Consider the following 17,899-nt stretch of genomic DNA (forward strand, 5'->3'; position numbering starts at 1 on the left):
CTCTATACATACCACACAAAGCTCAAATAAAATGATTCCAAGAGACCACACATCTGATTTGGGGCCAGAAGGCAACGGTTTTTCACTTGACACATGATCAGTGGTTTTGAAAATTCCTTGTGCAATTACCTCAGGTGCCAAGTATGATGGATACCTGCAAGGATACAATAAACAAATGAATAGTTACTACAAACTACAAAGGGAGAAAAAGTAGTACTACATGTTTACTATCTGTTTGATAAGATCTATGTAAAAGTCCAGTGCAATTAAAATTTAAAATTTAAAAATTTAAAATTTAAAAATTTAAAATTTAAAAATTTAAAATTAAAAATTTAAATTTAAAAATTAAAAATTTTTGCTAGGAAGATTTTAATCTAACCATAATAATACAGGTCTTTCATGCCCAGAAATCAAGAGAAAATATATATGCGTCTTAAATAATTTTAAAACTATTGTGTCTCTCTGAAGCATTAATTCCTTTCTTTGCTTTCCTCTCTTTTTAATATATTGCCATCTTGTAGTAGTCTGTTTTCAGGTGTTTTCTTTTCCTCCTTATTGTCTGTCTTCTCCTTACACTTAACTATTAATTAAAGCGCATTTTATCTTGGAAAATAATACATATTCTTTTGAGTAGTAGAAATGTCAACATCTTTAAAGAAACATAAACTGAAAACTAAAATTCTCCCCCATTTCTGTGCTCTAGGCACCCATACATATTTATAGATAACGATAAACTTGACCATCCATCACCACCACAGGGCAGCATACTATACATTCTACTCTGCACAACTTTTTTTTTCACTTAAAGTATATTTTAGAGATTATTCTATAAAAATAAGTCTAGACTGTCTTATTCTCTTTGAAAACTGCCAACAATTTTATTGTACTAATAATGCACTTAATTAAAAAAATGCACTAAATTTATTTGACCAAACACTGAAGAACATTTTGGGAGTTTCATTCCAACATGGATAATCAATTGAGCCCTATTCCATTTATTGAAAATGCTATCTACTCCCAACTAGTCCACAGTACCAGTTTCTACCACAAAGAAAATCTCTACATACATGTTGATTTGCATCTTGGCTCCCTATTTTGTTCCACTGGTAAATTTGCTCACACTGTACCATTATACTATCTTAAGTCTATAACATTATATAAGTAATTGCCAATAATTGCTAAGACTAGTCCTCTCAAAACACACACATCTTTTTCCAAAATCTATAAAGAACTTACCAAACTCAACACCCAAAGAACAAGTAATCCAGTCAAGAAATGGGCAGAAGACATGAACAGACTTTTCTCCAAAGAAGATGTACAAATGGCCAACAGACACATGAAAAAATGCTCAACGTCATCACTTAACATCAAGGAAATACAAATAAAAAACAATGAGTTACCACCTCACACCAGTCAGAATGACTAAAATTAACAAGTTAGGAAACAAGAGATATTGGTAAGGATGTGAATAAAGGGATATCCCTTTACACTGTTGGTGTGAATGCAAGCTGGTACAGCCACTCTGGAAAACAGTATGGAGGTTCCTCAAAAAGTGAAAACAGAGCTACCCTATGACCCAGCAATTGCCCTACTAGGTATATACCCCAAAGTTACAAATGTAGTGATCTGAAGGGGCACATGCACCCCATTGTTTATAGCAGCAATGTCCACAATAGCCAAACTATGGAAAGGGTCCAGATGTCCAACAACAGATGAATGGATAAAGAAGATGCGGTATGTATATATACAATGGAATATTACAGAGCCATAAAAATGAAATCTTGCCATTTGCAACAACGTGGATGGAACTAGAGGGTATTATGCTAAGCAAAATAAGTCAGTCAGAGAAAGACTAGTGTCATATGATTTCACTCATATGTGCAATTTAAGAAATGAAACAGAGGAGTAAAGGGGAAGGGAGGAAAAAATGAAATGAGATGAAATCAGAGAGAGGGACAAACCGTAAGAGACTCTTAACCATAGGAAATAAACTGAGGGTTGCTGGAGGGGAGTGGGGTCGGGAATGGAGAAAATGGGTGACGGGCATGAAAGAGGGCATGTGATGTAATGAGCACTAGGTGTTATATGCAACTGATGAATCATTGAACTCTATTTCTGAAATTAATAATATATTATATGTTAGTAAATTGAATTTAAATTAAAAAATAAAATGTTGACTCTCCCCCACCCCCCAAAAAACCACATACACCTTTTAATTTCTCTGTAGGAGTGTCTAGGTACTTTTCAGATGTTTGTTCTTTCTATATATACATTTAGAACTATCTTGTCAACTTGTTTCTCTCTCTCTTTCTCCCTCCCTTTCTCTCTCTCTCTCTCACACACACACAGAGCTGGAATTTTTATTGACATTAGATCAAATCTAACACAGGTTGGGGAGAATTCATTTTTCTGATACCTACCCTAACAATCTATGAGCAAGTATCTATATTTATTTAGGCCTTTCATAATGTCTTTTAAAAAAAAGATTTATATTTCTTTCACAGCAGTGCTTTCACAGAAGTAAAATATCTGCTTAGATTCTTATCAGATATTTCACATTCTTTTGCTGATGTGTAAATAATTTCTTTGCATTAGTTTTGTATCTAGCAACATCACTAAACCCTCAACATTTGTGGGAGAATTCTTTTGAGTAGTCTGTAGATAAGCAAATCAGTTATGCTTAACTGATTTGTTTATAATAACAGTTTTGTTTCCTCCTTTCTATAATTATAATTTTTAGTTCTTTTGCTGCCTTCTGCGGTAAAATTGCTAATATGAAATAACTGCTGATAGTTGACCTCTTTGTCTTTTTTTTTTTTTAAGACTTATTTATTTATTTAGTTGACAGACAGAGATCATAAGTAGGCAGAGAGGCAGGCAGAGAGAGAGGAGGAAGCAGGCTCCCTGCTGAGCAGAGCCCGATGTGGGTTTCAATCCCAGGACCCTGGGATCATGATCTGAGCAGAAGGCAGAGGCTTTAATCCACTGAGCCACCCAGGTGTGCACTGATCCTCATCTTTTAAAAATACTTTTAACCTTTCACCATCATAGTTTCTCTGCAGAAATTTCTGTCAGTGTTAACCATGAAGAAATTTTGAAAATTTTGAACACCTCTTCTTTTTATTACAAAAAGAACAAATGATTCTTTTCCTTTTATATGTTAATGGGTTTAAATACATTAATTAATTACCAAATGTTTAACCAACCTTGCATTCCTGGACTTTTTGTTTCTACTAATTTCACTTTGAAAATTGAAAATTTTATTTTCTTTATATATAATTTATAATATATATAATAAATTATAAATTTTACAAATAAAATTTCATTATATATCTATATATAAGTATATCTATATATAGATATATATAAAATTTCTTTTCCTTGCCCAACTGCATTCATTAGTACCAGGTATACACTGGCATATGATAGTGGTGTTAGTAAATATTTTGTTTTAAACCTACTAACTTTGGGGTTGAAATCTATCTACTAACAGGGAGATATAAATAGATGGGTGATTTTCACTACATTAAGGAAATAGTTACATAGTTCCTTTTTATTAAGAATTTAATAAAGAGGGGCGCCTGGGTGGCTCAGTTGGTTAAGCAACTGCCTTCGGCTCAGGTCATGATCCTGGAGTCCTCAGATCGAGTCCCACATTGGGCTCCCAGCTCCATGGGGAGTCTGCTTCTCCCTCTGACTTCCCCTCTCATGCTCTCTCTCTGTCTCTCAAATAAATAAATTAAAAAAGAATTTAAAAAAGAATGGTATGATAAATCTATCAGTTGTTTTTAAGAGACCACAGAAATGATTGCTTGATCTTTTTTACTTTTGATATATTGTCCTATTGAATTATGTTTATAGATTGCCTAAACCATCTGTATATTGGTAGAATAAACCACACTTGATAGTATCTCCTATATGCTTCTGGTTCTTGTTAACTTCTATAGAATTTTTTATATTAATATAACATATTTATATTATATAATAATAACAGATAATCAAATATGGGTATGATTTATACTTAAATATTTTATGTGGTACCTAGGGAAGACCAGGATTAATGTTATACTAGCTTATGAAAAAGGATATTGCAAGCTTTTCCTTTAAAAATAACCTTGAGGGCGCCTGAGTGCTCAGTTGGTGAAGTGACTGCCTTCGGCTCAGGTCATGATCTCGGAGTCCTGGGACTGAGTCCCACATCAGGCTCCCAGCTCCATGGGGAGTCTGCTTCTCCCTCTGACCTTCTACCCTCTCATGCTCTCTCTCACTCTCTCTCAAATAAATAAATAAATAAATAATAAAATAAAAATAAGCTTGAAATGTATAGTATTGTAATTTAAATGGCAACAAATTTAACCACTGGGTACAGGTTTGGTAGAATTTGCCTGTGAGTCAATCCAGGTATCTCTGTAGGGAGAGGTAATTCCTTCTACATTTCTATAATTGATATTAGATTTAAAAATTTTTTTTGGGATTATGTTTTGGTATTTTTGTATTGTATTTCCCTTTCTTTTATTCTAGTTTTCAAATCTGCTCAGAGCTAAGCAAAAAAATAATTTATTGAGTCTTCTAATGTTCTCTACCTCTCTAGTTATTTTTCCTTTACTGTATCTTATTTTGTGCATTTGAGTAAGCCATCTTTTTGCTGATTAGGCTAACTAATAAATGTTTTTTTTAAAGATTTTATTTATTTATTTGACAGAAATCACAAGTAGGCAGAGAGGCAGGCAGAGAGAGAGAGAGAGAGAGAGAGGGAAGCAGGCTCCCTGCTGAGCAGAGAGCCCGATGTGGGGCTCGATCCCAGAACCCTGGGATCATGACCTGAGCTGAAGGCAGAGGCTTTAACCCACTGAGCCACCCAGGCACCCCTAATAAATGTTTTTATTATAGATGCATTTCTTTTTGTCTCTCAGTACTTTACTATAGTCTGGTGATAGATGTTATAGAAACTTGGTATAAGTTAACTTCAGTATACTTTACTAAAGATAAAAATTTGTATTTATAAAGTACAGTAAAATTTTTAGCAGGAAATTCAATGGTAAATATAAAGGAATTGGTAAGAAAATCGTGTTATTGTATAAAATATTTTCCTATCACACTAAAACACTGTTAATGTCTTCTGTCTTCTAAACTCATAAATATAAGCCATTTTATTTAATAAAAAAGATAAAGCCTTTATAAACAGTATATTCTATAAAATGTGTCAAACTGCTAACATTAATTTTCTAATGAATTCATTTTATGACTAATTCCACAAAACCTTAAGTTGATCTGCTGAGATGGAAATTATTTCTCCTCTCAGTGAATCCCCATGGTATTTTATCTGTATCTTTCTTGTAGTTTTCAAATGATTATAAGATACTTACTTTACTTGTTTTATATATGACATAAAAGTCTGTACACAATATGTAATACTATACATTTTTATGTTTTGTTTTTTGTTTATGCTTATATTTAGTATACAAAAATTCACCCTTCTTTAAAACAAACAAACTTGAGGGCACTGGTGTTATCTTATTCATTTTTATAAACCCTCAACAACTACCAATAAAATTTAAATATAAGATATACTCAGTAAATTTTTGTTAAAAAATAGTATTTCTGGGTGTCTGGGTGGCGCAGTCCCTTAAGCATATGCCTTTGGCTATAATCATGATCCTGGGGTCCTAGGATTGAGTCCCCATCAGGCTTCCTGCTCAGTGGGGAGTCTTGCTTTTCCTTCTCCCTCTGCCCCTCCTTCATGCTTATGTACTCTGTCCCTCTCTCAAGTGAATAAATAAAATCCTTTAAAAATAATAACATTTCCTATCAAAAATGCCAATTAAGATGGCCTTACAGACAACTTAAGCAAACAGTACATAAGTATCAGACACATTGACAATTATTATATTTAAATCCTATAGCCTAGAAACAAAAGAAACAACGTTAGAAGAGAAATGAAAATGAGGGGAATTCTGCCTTACTTATTGCATATGTGCATATCCTTTCTTCATTTATCATCAAATTTAGTCATAAGCATAATTACCTGTATTTTTCAATCCCATGGACATTAGATTACTATGACACCCGGCAATAATGGCTATAATCAATATACATTTAAGTATATGGTACATCTATGTAATATATGTAACGTAGGCATTCAAATATTACTTTCATTTCTCTTCCTGAATTTTTCTGTAGCCACCTCCTCATACTATGATTGCTAATACTTACATTTAAAATATGTCAATTAAGTCAGAGAATACAGCTTAAATTCAATGGGTAAATTAGGCTTTTACATATCTTTACACTTTAATGCAATGATAATGATGACAGTAATATATACTTTTAATTTGCTCATACATTTCTCTCAAATATAAATTTGTATTGAGTCATTTTACCAAAAAGTAATCATATTGCTCTTCTAAATGGCATCTCTGGAGACAACTAAAGCCTAGTGGAAAAAGAATGGACTTGATGTTATAGTATTTGTATTCTAGTTTCAATTCTAGCACGTATTCTATATGTGATCAGGGTTTCTTAATCTGAAAACAGGAATAATAATGTTTATCTCACAAAACTGTTATAAATACTAGTGAGTACTGTTTTTATAAAAATGGAAAATATGATATAAATGCAATGTTGTATTTTTAATCACCATCACCTTGATATACCTAGAAGGCAAATTGTTTATTTTTAATCCTGATTTCCAGTACATCTTATCCAAAAATAAAGGTGTGGATTGTGAAAGGCCAAGCAATACTATACGTAAATAGTTATATCTAAGATTTCTGACTGTGATCTCTAGAAGCATAGAGGTGAGTTTTGCTCTAAAAATTCTTATTTCCCTTTTAATCAAGAATTAATTAAACTAATAAAAATAATAAATCCTAGGATTGTTTTTAAATGTAAATTATCTCTTTTCAACAAATGTCTCTTTAGTGTAGCATTTTAACACTCAAAGAAAATTACCAGAACTTTGCTGTATGACTGGTGAGGCTTTCATCATCTGTTTGATCTTTTAACAAGGTATTAAGCTACTGGCCGACTGAAACGAATGTCCAATTTCTAACTCTACAATATTTTGAAACAGATGTTAACATTTTACTTTGTTGTTCCTTAATATTTGTCTTTTGAATCAACTGCAAGCTTTTTTTGGTGTAAATATTTTCTTTCATGCCTTAGCTGTTTGATCACTTTATTTTTCCTGGCTAATGTTTCACATTTTGCTCTTTGATACTTTCTGGTCAGACCCTTTGGGTCCAAGACTTCAAAGTAACCCAGACCAAATGGCACACAAGACCAATTCTATCCAAGCATTTTAAATTCAAATGTAGTTCTTCAAAATACTTGATGTGCTTTATGAAAAATCACTTCCTTTCTTCCATTCATCACTAGTAAACCTAAAGCATCTTTAAGTAAAAGGCAAAAAAATTAAAGCAATTTTTGTTTGCATTGTGTTTTTGGAGTTCTTTCTCAGACAGCTTGATTTAGACAACATGAAGAAGCATTAGCAATCACATTTACTTCCTGTGAGACCACTGCTCCCTAAAAGTTACTTCAAAAGGCAATTATCACATATGAAAGAAGACACTGGAGCTTTATAGTGAACTTATTTTTATTATACTCAAAAGGGTTTTTTTTTAAACAAATAAAATGTAGCTATTTTTATCAATTGTTGTTTTCATGCTTGTTAAACAATGGCTTTTTTCCTATTACCAAAGTGTTGGTATGCAAAACTGCAAAATTATTAATTTATGTACCTTAATAAATATGCGATCAAAAGAGAAAATTTTCCATTACACAATGAGCTTCTTGAGGATAGGAATCTATCTTACCCATTTTTGCACATTCAAGCATCCAGAAGAGAAGGTGTTCAATAAATATTGTCTTAATAATTAAAGGAAGGAATGATAAGCAATTTATTTTAAGATTATTAGCGATGGCCTAATAAAAATTTTTGGTAAGAAATCTATAATCTAATCATAAAGATAAAAGGGTAATTTATAAATGAGTCCCTTTTTAAAAACATCTAATTAAGCAATGTTCCTGCAGAAACACATTCCATGACTTCAAAGCACAATTCTTGCTAATGGAGTGACAGAACTAATTTCAGAGAGCCCAATTTGAGCAAAACACAAATTGGTACTATTAAAAAAATCACAAAGCAATTGAACAATATGAGTAAGGGCTCTAGATTAGATAACAGTATTACATTAATTTTAATTTCCTTTTTTGATATTTGTTTTGTGGTTATGTAAGAAAATTCCTTACTTTAGGAAATACAAACTGAAGCATTAAGGGTAAAAGGTCATCAGCTGCACTAATTATTCTTAAATGATTCAAAAAATATTAACATACACATATGCCTATATGTGTAAGAAAAAATAAATAAAGCAAATGTAATGAAATGTTGACATTTGGGGAATCTGAGTTAAGGCTATACAGGGATTCCTGTACCATTTTGAAACTTCTATGTACTGAAAATATTGCCAAAATTAAATATGCAAAAAATAAAAGAATTAAATTATTAAAATGTCTAAAAAGAAACCATACAATAAATGTAACACAAAAATCTGTATCAAAAGCATCTGATTAATAAAAGGATAAAATAAACTTTCCTTTTTTAGAGGCCAACATAAACTAGAATTTCATAGCAGAAGTGATCAAATAAACCTCCCCAAACTTGGAATTCTCCCAGGAGCCATTGGTCTTCCTCTTCCTCTCAGCGGCCTGGGGTGACCTCTGAAAATGGTTCGCTATTTGCTTGACCCGGAAAACCCTACGAAATCATGCAAGTCAAGAGGTTCAAATCTCTGTGTTCACTTTAGAACACATGTGAAACTGCCCAGGCCATCAAGGGTATGCATATCTGAAAAGCCACCAAGTATCTGAGAGACGTCACTTGGCAGAAGCAGTGTGTGCCATTCCGTTGCTACAATGGTGGAGTTGGTAGGTGTGCCCAGGCCAAACAGTGGGGCTGGACACAAGGTCGGTGGCCAAAGAATAGTGCTGAATTTTTACTGCACATGCTTAAAAACGCAGAGAGTAATCTGAACTTAAGGGTTTAGATGTCAATTCTCTGGTCATTGAGCACATTCAGGTGAACAAAGCCCCCAAGATGTGGCGTAGGACTTACAGGGCTCATGGTCGGATTAACCCATACATGAGCTCTCCCTGCCACATTGAGATGATTCTTACTGAAAAAGAGCAGAATGTTCCTAAACCAGAAGAGGAGGTTGCACAGAAGAAAAAGATATCCCAGAAGAAACTGAAGAAACAAAAACGTACGGCCCAGGAGTAAATTTACACAGAATAAATGCAAATAAAAATAAAAAATAAAAAACAAAAACCAACCAAACAAAAAACCTCCCCAAAATTAAACATAGACTTTCAGGTGTAGATTCTACCCCAATACCTCTTATACCTACAATGACTTAACTTGAGTCTTAATATACGATTATATCTTATGGAACAAGAAATTTGTAGAAAACATTATAAGAATGCTTTTTCTCAGCCTTTTAAGGAACACGCATTATCACTGTAGGAATCTGATCAGCCTTCTTTCCTTAAATTTACCCAATTCTGGATAAAATGAAATTAATCAGTAAGCATTATAAAGTGAAGAAGGTTGATAATCTGTTAGCCTCTCTTCCAATTCATGAAATATCAACATTAGATATCTTCTGGGCACTGGAAAAACTCACCGTTACTTTTTAAAAGTATATGGAAAATTAAAATACGCTAATAAAGAAAAGCTAGTTTTGTGGAGAAAATAATTATCACTAATAATGAAATATATGTTTTATCAACTATTACAAAGTTTACGACACAACTCAGAAAAAAAGAAAACACATTCTTACCCAATTGGGAAATCAACATCATCACCATGAGCTGTCATGTGATAAAGTCCAAATTTAGCCAATTTAACATGTCCCTACAATAATAATAAAAATCACTATTAAATGTTTTAATATTAGTAGCAGGAAAAAGTATCATTATACATTTCATAAGTAAGGAAATCACCAGCCAGGTATATTAAGAAAAAAAATTAATTTGCCATAATTTTAGTTTATCATAATTTTATTTAAAAAGTATTCGCCAATGTCTGAAACCTGCTTTACACTCATTACAAATACATGTATAAGTATATGCATATGTGTATGTATGTATACACACATATATATATTACTTATATATAGATCTCAAAAAAAAACGTTTAAAATTTTTTGTTTATATTTTCCAGGTTTTTTTTTTTTTTTTAAGATTTTATTTATTTATTTAACAGAGAGACAGTTCACAAGCAGGCAGAGCAGCAGGCAGAGAGCGGGGGAAGCAGGCTCCCTGCCGAGCAGAAAGCCCGATGCAGGGCTTGATCCCAGGACCCTGAGACCATGACCTGAGCCGAAAGCAGAGGCTTAACCCACTGAGCCACCCAGGCGCCCCAATATTTTCCAGGTATTTTGATGAAACCAGAAAAGCAGAAATGTTCTCATTTGTCTTGAATCTCTCCTTCAAACATTTTTTGGTAAATTAATAAAAGAATTTTTTTTTTTGTCTGTTCTGTTCCCTTTATTAATCTTTACTACTGGAATAGAGTCTAGTACTGCATAAGTAATAAATAAACATTTATCAGGATGAATTAACTAGTAGGTGAACAGAGGAACAAGAATGTGGGATTGTGGTTAAACATTTCCATTTTTTTCAAGACTTATTTCCTTTCAGCTTTCCCTCCCAGACCCACTTCTTTTTTTTTTTCCTTTTTTAAAAAATTTTTTTAGGGACGCCTGGGTGGCTCAGTTGGTTGGACGACTGCCTTCGGCTCAGGTCATGATCCTGGAGTCCCGGGATCGAGTCCCGCATCGGGCTCCCGGCTCCGCGGGGAGTCCGCTTCTCTCTCTGACCTTCTCCTCGCTCATGCTCTCTCTCACTGTCTCTCTCTCAAATAAATAAATAAAATCTTTAAAAAAAATTTTTTTTTATTTTTATTTTTTAAATTTATTTTCAGCATAACAGTATTCATTGTTTTTGCACCACACCCAGTGCTCCATGCAATCCATGCCCTCTCTAATACCCACCACCTGGTTCCCCCAACCTCCCCCCACCCTGCCACTTCAAACCCCTCATACTGTTTTTCAGAGTCCATAGTCTCTCATGGTTCACCTCCCCTTCCAATTTCCCTCAACTCCCTTCTCCTCTCCATCTCCCCTTGTCCTCCATGTTATTTGTTATGCTCCACAAATAAGTGAAACCATATGATAATTGAATCTCTCTGCTTGACTGCTTTCACTCAGCATAATCTCTTCCAGTCCCGTCCATGTTGATAACAAAACTTGGGTATTCATTCTTTCTGATGGAGGCATAATACTCCATAGTGTATATGGACCACATCTTCCTTATCCATTCGTCCGTTGAAGGGCATCTTGGTTCTTTCCACAGTTTGGCGACCGTGACCATTGCTGCTATAAACATTGGGGTTTTTTTTCAAGGACTTGCAAGTCTATTCATAATGTTATAATGTAATCCTGACATGGGGGTTCTCAACTTGAAAAGATCAGTTCACAAATCAAGATATTAGTGAATCTGCTAGATTTCTAATTTTTATATTGTTTGAGAAAGTTATAATTATCACAAAAGTGAGGTTCTTAATAAAAAGCAAATATAAATTTTTGAGTCTCTTAAGTTTTCCTTTTTGATATTTAACACTTTAAAAAAAGTTAAGTTGATTTTAAGATTTGTTTTCTTTTTCTCAAGAACTTTACTTCCCAGCACTATAAAACATTTATATATTAAAACAATCAGATTGGTTAGATACTCTACTGCTATAAAAATGCAATTAATGAGTACTACTGTAGCTTTTATGATTTTTAATATCATAGGGTAATTTGGTAAAAGTCTGGGAATCAGAGGAAAAGAATAATCCCACTAATACAAAAAATAATTCCCCAGAAAAAATTCTCTCAAAACTACTTTATATGCTTATGGAAAAATGAATGTATGATTATTCCTGAAAACATACCATCTTGCTACCCACAATTTTCTTATGAGGGTTGTCCTGCTTCTTATTAATCACCCACAAGATTTCCAGGTTGAGAAATGGCATTCCAATAAGAAAAGAAGCTAGGTATGAACAGCTGGTAAATAAAGAAGATAAATGGAGAATAAAATAAAAAAGAAAAAAATAGGGAAGAAGAAAGATACAGAGGAGAAAATACAATGCAGCTATGGTATGACAAAAATACTCTATGTAAATAGAGAAGCTTTCTTAAAATGAACGCAAATTTAGAGGAGGAATGGACTGGGAAGATACCATACCTATTTTTCAGAAAGCAAATGAAAGGAAAAACCAAACATGAAGTTAGAAAATGAATCTTGAGAAAAAAAGAATAATGCATGTGAAAAACACACGGATTTATATAATTTAAAGATTTTTTTTCCTAACTACTACAAAGATATCACTTTCATAGAGCCATTTCATTATGAATATAATTAAAATATATTTGTATTCTATAGTCGCTCTGAGTGGGTCTGATTTCAGTAGCTTCCAACCATAAACAACAGACAAATATTTAATGTATTATTTGACAATTACCTTTCGGTCCAAAAGAATATTATGAGGAGACAGTGCTCGGTGTACTATACCATGTTTGTTCATATATTGCAGACCTTGAAGTACCTCAAATGCAATGCACAAAACCTTTGAATAGCTATGAAGAAAACAAAAAGTCACAGATCAACAGATCAATTACAAAGCAGAAACAGAATCTGTTTTAAAGAATGAAATGAGGTTATTAAAATTCAGTTATATTTTTATTATTCTTCCTCTATTCAGAGAAAATACAATCCATCCAATTTATAAAATATCCACTATATACATATTTTGGATTTTCTGATTACATTGGAATTGATCTGGCAAGATCCTACAGTTTCATGAGGTTACTCTAATAGCAGTATTTGTTTTTTCCAGGGAGGGAGTTGAATTTTGGTGGTGTGCGATTAACCTTCTGCAGGTTTGGCTTTGCCAAATTATCAGAAAAGTTTCAGATATATGGCAGAACTAAGTCAAGGAAAACCACCACTACTGCTCAAGACAAAATGCCTAAGTCCCTGAAAAAGAGCTAAAATATATTTTATGGTAGATATACATGAGGTTATTTACATATCAATCCACAAAGCAACCTCCAGCAATTAATGATTTAGCAAACATTTCTCTTCAATTCTTTCTAAGCCATCTTCCACCCCAGTTTCTCTCTCTCTTTCCCTCTCCATCTCTTTCCATTTTTCTTTTTTTAATCCAGCGCCATTCTGTGGGAAGTCAGGAATGAGATACAGAAAAATAGGAAAGACTAATTCAAACCCAATCTCCCAAACTATCAATATTAACATTTTGGTATAGAATTTTCTACCCATTTTTTTTGCCATTTTGAATTAGACTTTTAAAAATTAAATTAATATCTATAGGAAGTCACTAAAAGTAATTTTTAAAAAAGATATACATAAGCCAACAGTAGAGATAAAATGGAATTATTAAAAAAATAGACAATCCCAAAGCTGGCATAATAAAAGGAAAAAAAGAACAGAGAACAAATGGAACAATTAGAAAATAATAGATTTTAATTAGGATGTATCAATAACTATATTAAATGCAAATGTAAACATTTAAACTCACCAATACGAAGCTGAGAATTGTGAGACTGGATAGGAATTGAGACTCAACTACATTCAGACTATAAGCAACCCACATTAAATAAAAAATGTAAGTTAAAAGTAAAAGAATGGAGTAATAGTTTACTGATTATCATGGGCTTGCTTGGTAGGACAGGTTGACTACAAAGGGGTATGTGGAAATTTTACCTGACAGAATTGTTATCTTGATTTTGATGATCATTACACTATTGAGTTTATCAAACTGACTGACCTGTACACTAAAAAGGCTATATTTTAAGGTATGTAAAGTATATCTAAAAACATGTGATGTTAAAAAAAGTAAGCTGAATAAAATTTAAAAAAAAAAAAAACTTGCAATACGACTCCCTCCTCTAAATTAAAACCATAAGAAAGAACAAGACATGAAAAGCAAAAATCCCTCTCTTTTCATTCTACTCTGACTTTCCAGAGGTACCCACCCTTAGCAGTTTCTGTTTTCAATTCTTCTCGTGGTTAGACTTTTAGTTAATATAATTAAATCTTCTTCGCTATGCAAGATGATACAATTAACATACTTTTACAACTTTCCCATTTTCCTTTCCCAACTCCTGATTTTTTTTAGCTGTATTATTTTTACATTATCAAATTTTATAAGTGAAATAAAAAATCTACATTTCTTTTTTGATGGCTAAGCAAATAAACAAGTAAATACATAACATGACATGGTGATTAGGTGCTAAGGAGAAAAAGTAGGGAAGAGAGAATATGGGGTAGCAGGATGCTAATACATACAAAGTGTGGTCAAGGAAGACCTCACAAAGGTGATATTTGTGCAGAAATCTAAAAGAAGTAAAAAAGACATGTAGCTCTCTGGGAAATACGTGATTCAGGCAGAGGGCACAGTAAGTCCTGAACTGGAAACTGCACAGCAATTCAGAAAGTTCAATGAAGCCACTATGCATGCAATAGAATGAGCAAAGGGTAAAGTATTAGGAGATGAGGTCAGAGACATAACAAGGAGCCAGATTATAGGCCATTTAGGCCATTGTAAAGACTCTGGCTTTCACTCTGAGACAGATGGGAAGTGACCGTCACATTGCCATACTATGATTAGTAAATATTCACTCTAGAACTAAGAAAAATATATATCCCTAAGCCACTTAACCCCTAGTTCTCAAGCAAAAACATCTCAGTCATCAGGATTTAATATGTACTATAATTTTATGATTATAACTACTCATGAAGGTTATCATCAGCTACCATTATTTTTTATAGCTCCTATTATTCATTTTGTATTTATATTTTTACTTAGCTAGAATACAACCACGAGGAAATTTTTCATAAGTGTGGCATGAGTAGGACATTTTAAAGCATGACAGGTCTTTTTCTTTTTTTTTTAAGATTTTTATTTATTTATTTGACAGACAGAGATCACAAGTAGGCAGAGAGGCAGGCAGAGAGAGAGGAAGGGAAGCAGGCTCCCTGCTGAGCAGAGAGCCTGATGCGGGACTCGATCCCAGAACTCTGGGATCATGACCTAAGCCGAAGGCAGAGGCTTTAACCCACTGGGCCACCCAGGTGCCCCAAAGCATGACAGGTCTTAAAATGTCTTACTCTTATCTTTAAACTTGAAAAAGATTTCTCCATTGTCTTCAATTGTTCTTTATTAATGGTAAGAAGTTCCGTATCAACATAATTTTGTTGTAGATAGCTAGTTATTCCCCTTTGGAAGTTTGTGATTCTTTTCACTTTATCCTTAGACTTATAAAATTTTAGTCCAGTGTGTGTAGAGTGTGGGCATTTGTGCATTTATGTAAGTAAGCCACAGGTGTGCCTCTTTAATCTGAAGACACACATATTCTATTAGCAGAAGAATTAACAAGGAAAAGTTGATTTGTTAGGTCTTTGTCTTCTCCCTCTACTGTATCTTTTCTTTAGAACTCTTAGTGGGCAGGTAAAAATTAGATCCATTCTCCAGACCAACTTTCTGTTTTATTTCCTATGAGCATGGTCTTTAGTCCTATCTCTTCTATTATTTAATTTCCAGATTCTTTGTCCTGATCTGTAGCTGTTCCTTTTCAATAGATCCTATTCTGTGGTATGGATACATTATTCTCTTTAAGTCTCTCTGAGAATTGTTACTAGAATTCTGCTGATTCGGGGGTGGGGGCGGTGTTATCTTCATTTCCTCTAGGGTAAGTTTTTTTGTTTTCCTCCCTTGGCTCTCTTTCTCTCAGACTCTTTTTCATCAAATGTCAGATAATCCCTGGTTATCAGCCATATTTTAAAATAAATTTATATTCTCCATGAAATATGTAAAAAAGAAACAAAAGAAATTACTATTTATAAAGAATGCTTCTTTAAAGTATTTCTCTTTATCGGGGCACCTGGGTGGCTCAGTGGGTTAAGCCTCTGCCTTCGGTTCAGGTCATGATCCCAGGTCCTGGGTTCGAGCCCCGCATCAGGCTTTCTGCTCAGCAGGGAGCCTGCTTCCTCCTCTCTCTCTGCCTGCCTCTCTGCTTACTTGTGATTTCTCTCTGTCAAATAAATAAAATCTTAAAAAAAAAAAAGTATTTCTCTTTATCAAATAGTTTCCCCCATATTAAAGAGACACAACAGTCAATCTTAGGCAAATAGGGAATGTGTGAAACAAAAACAATTTTAAATTAATGGAGTTTTCATAAACATCCACAAAAAAGAAACCAACTATGGAAAGGAAAAGATCCCAAACTTTAAAACAGCCACAGTAACATTGATAAATATGTGTGTATGAAAGAATACAAATGTCTCCTCTTTTAAAAAACAAAGAAAAACTTTTCTTGAGATTCACTAATAAAACATAAGAACCTAGTTTTCTAAGCTCATTTGGCTGTATGAGTCCAGTTTACAGTAGTAATCTCTTTTATCCTTCTTCCCTTTCTCTGACATGCACACACACAATTCACAAAATTTTAAAAGCTGATGCTATATTTAGCCGTGACACTAGAGGACCTCAGTTGCACACTGCTTCAATACAGAAATCTTTCTTAAGAAAACCAAACCTTTAAAGCGATTTTTTCCATTAAAACAGTTCTGAAACAGCGGAACACAGAAGACTGCATGTTCTATACTGTCTACTTGCTTTTCTGATTGTAAAGTATAACTGGAAAATACTTTCACATCAAAAAGCACATTCATGCTATTATCAAGTTGATGCACATATATGTTGAAATAGTTTTTTAAAATTCAAACACAGGAAAGCTGAAGCTCATGACAAATCTTAGCCATTACTTGAGACTACAGATGAATTACAGCTAATGGACTAAGTATTCTTCAGAATAAATTATAGTAAATCAGATTTGCTTATCTGCCCTTTTGTATTCTTAGGATTTAATTCTAAAATTATTTTAAAAAATAAGGTAAAGGAAAAGAAAAAGGTTCCTTCCATAATGAGAAGAAATCAGTATATGTGAAATTCCGTATACTCGTTTTGCTTTTAAAACTATATCCTTTAATACTGCCAATAATTTAGATCACAAAATCTTTAAAAAAATTATTTTGAAGTAGCTAATGCAATTATAACACAACAGCAAGGTAAAAAAAAAATCATATGTCCAGTAATAGCATGTCACAGTTAATTGAAAATGGTCTACAGAAGGAGAGTTACAATTAAGAGAGTGGGATTCTTGCAATTAAAAAAAAAAATGTTTTCAGGGGATAACAGTACTTCATCCTACACAATTTCCATTTAGAATCTCATTAATAAAGAAATCCATCACTAATCTAGAAAATGTAAATGAAACTTCAAGTCAGAAAATATTATCTTCCTTTTGAAATTTTCAGTTACTACGTTACTCCCAAAGATTGTGAGAGTAGAATTTACTTTGTTACCATTGTCCTTGATACTCTGAAAAGTTTAATGAGCATAAAAATCTTTGGTGATTATAAATACATAGAAATGTCTAAAAGGTAGCTTTTGAAATAATATGACTAATAATTTTTAATAAAACAAGATGATATTTTAAAATACTTTCATTTATATTTAAACATATCAATTAAGTGGCCATTATCTACTTGGTATTGTGTTTTCACACTACTGTGTTAGGCTCCATGGCTATCAAGAGAAAGAACTGATCTCTACAATCAAAAAACCTACAGTGTAGGTGGAAAGACAGTTTTATAAACCGATAATTTTAATACAACTGAATTCAAAAGAATTTCAATGTAATTCTATAATTAAGTCAGCAGAAGAGAATTAATCATCCATTTCCTCTGTGTTACAAGAAAAAGAAAA

The 17,899-nt window shown here is 33.0% G+C and overlaps 1 protein-coding gene and 1 pseudogene across 4 annotated transcripts in view; one reads left to right on the top strand and one right to left on the bottom strand.

Annotated features, from left to right (window-relative positions):
* The window catches only part of TBCK (TBC1 domain containing kinase), a 210,630-nt gene that overhangs the window by 147,725 nt on the left and 45,006 nt on the right, over positions 1–17,899 (bottom strand). For all 4 annotated transcript variants that reach the window (XM_047718152.1, XM_047718149.1, XM_047718150.1 and 1 more), the window contains 3 exons: positions 12,572–12,686; positions 9,843–9,916; positions 13–154 (listed from right to left, as the gene is read on the bottom strand). In XM_047718152.1, the coding sequence (XP_047574108.1) occupies positions 13–154; positions 9,843–9,916; positions 12,572–12,686 (331 nt within the window). The remainder of the gene's footprint in view (positions 1–12; positions 155–9,842; positions 9,917–12,571; positions 12,687–17,899) is intronic.
* Positions 8,683–9,283, top strand: LOC125093253 (60S ribosomal protein L17-like; annotated as a pseudogene).

This window comes from Lutra lutra, chromosome 2, assembly GCF_902655055.1.
Source record: "Lutra lutra chromosome 2, mLutLut1.2, whole genome shotgun sequence".
NCBI classification, from domain to species: Eukaryota; Metazoa; Chordata; class Mammalia; order Carnivora; family Mustelidae; genus Lutra; species Lutra lutra.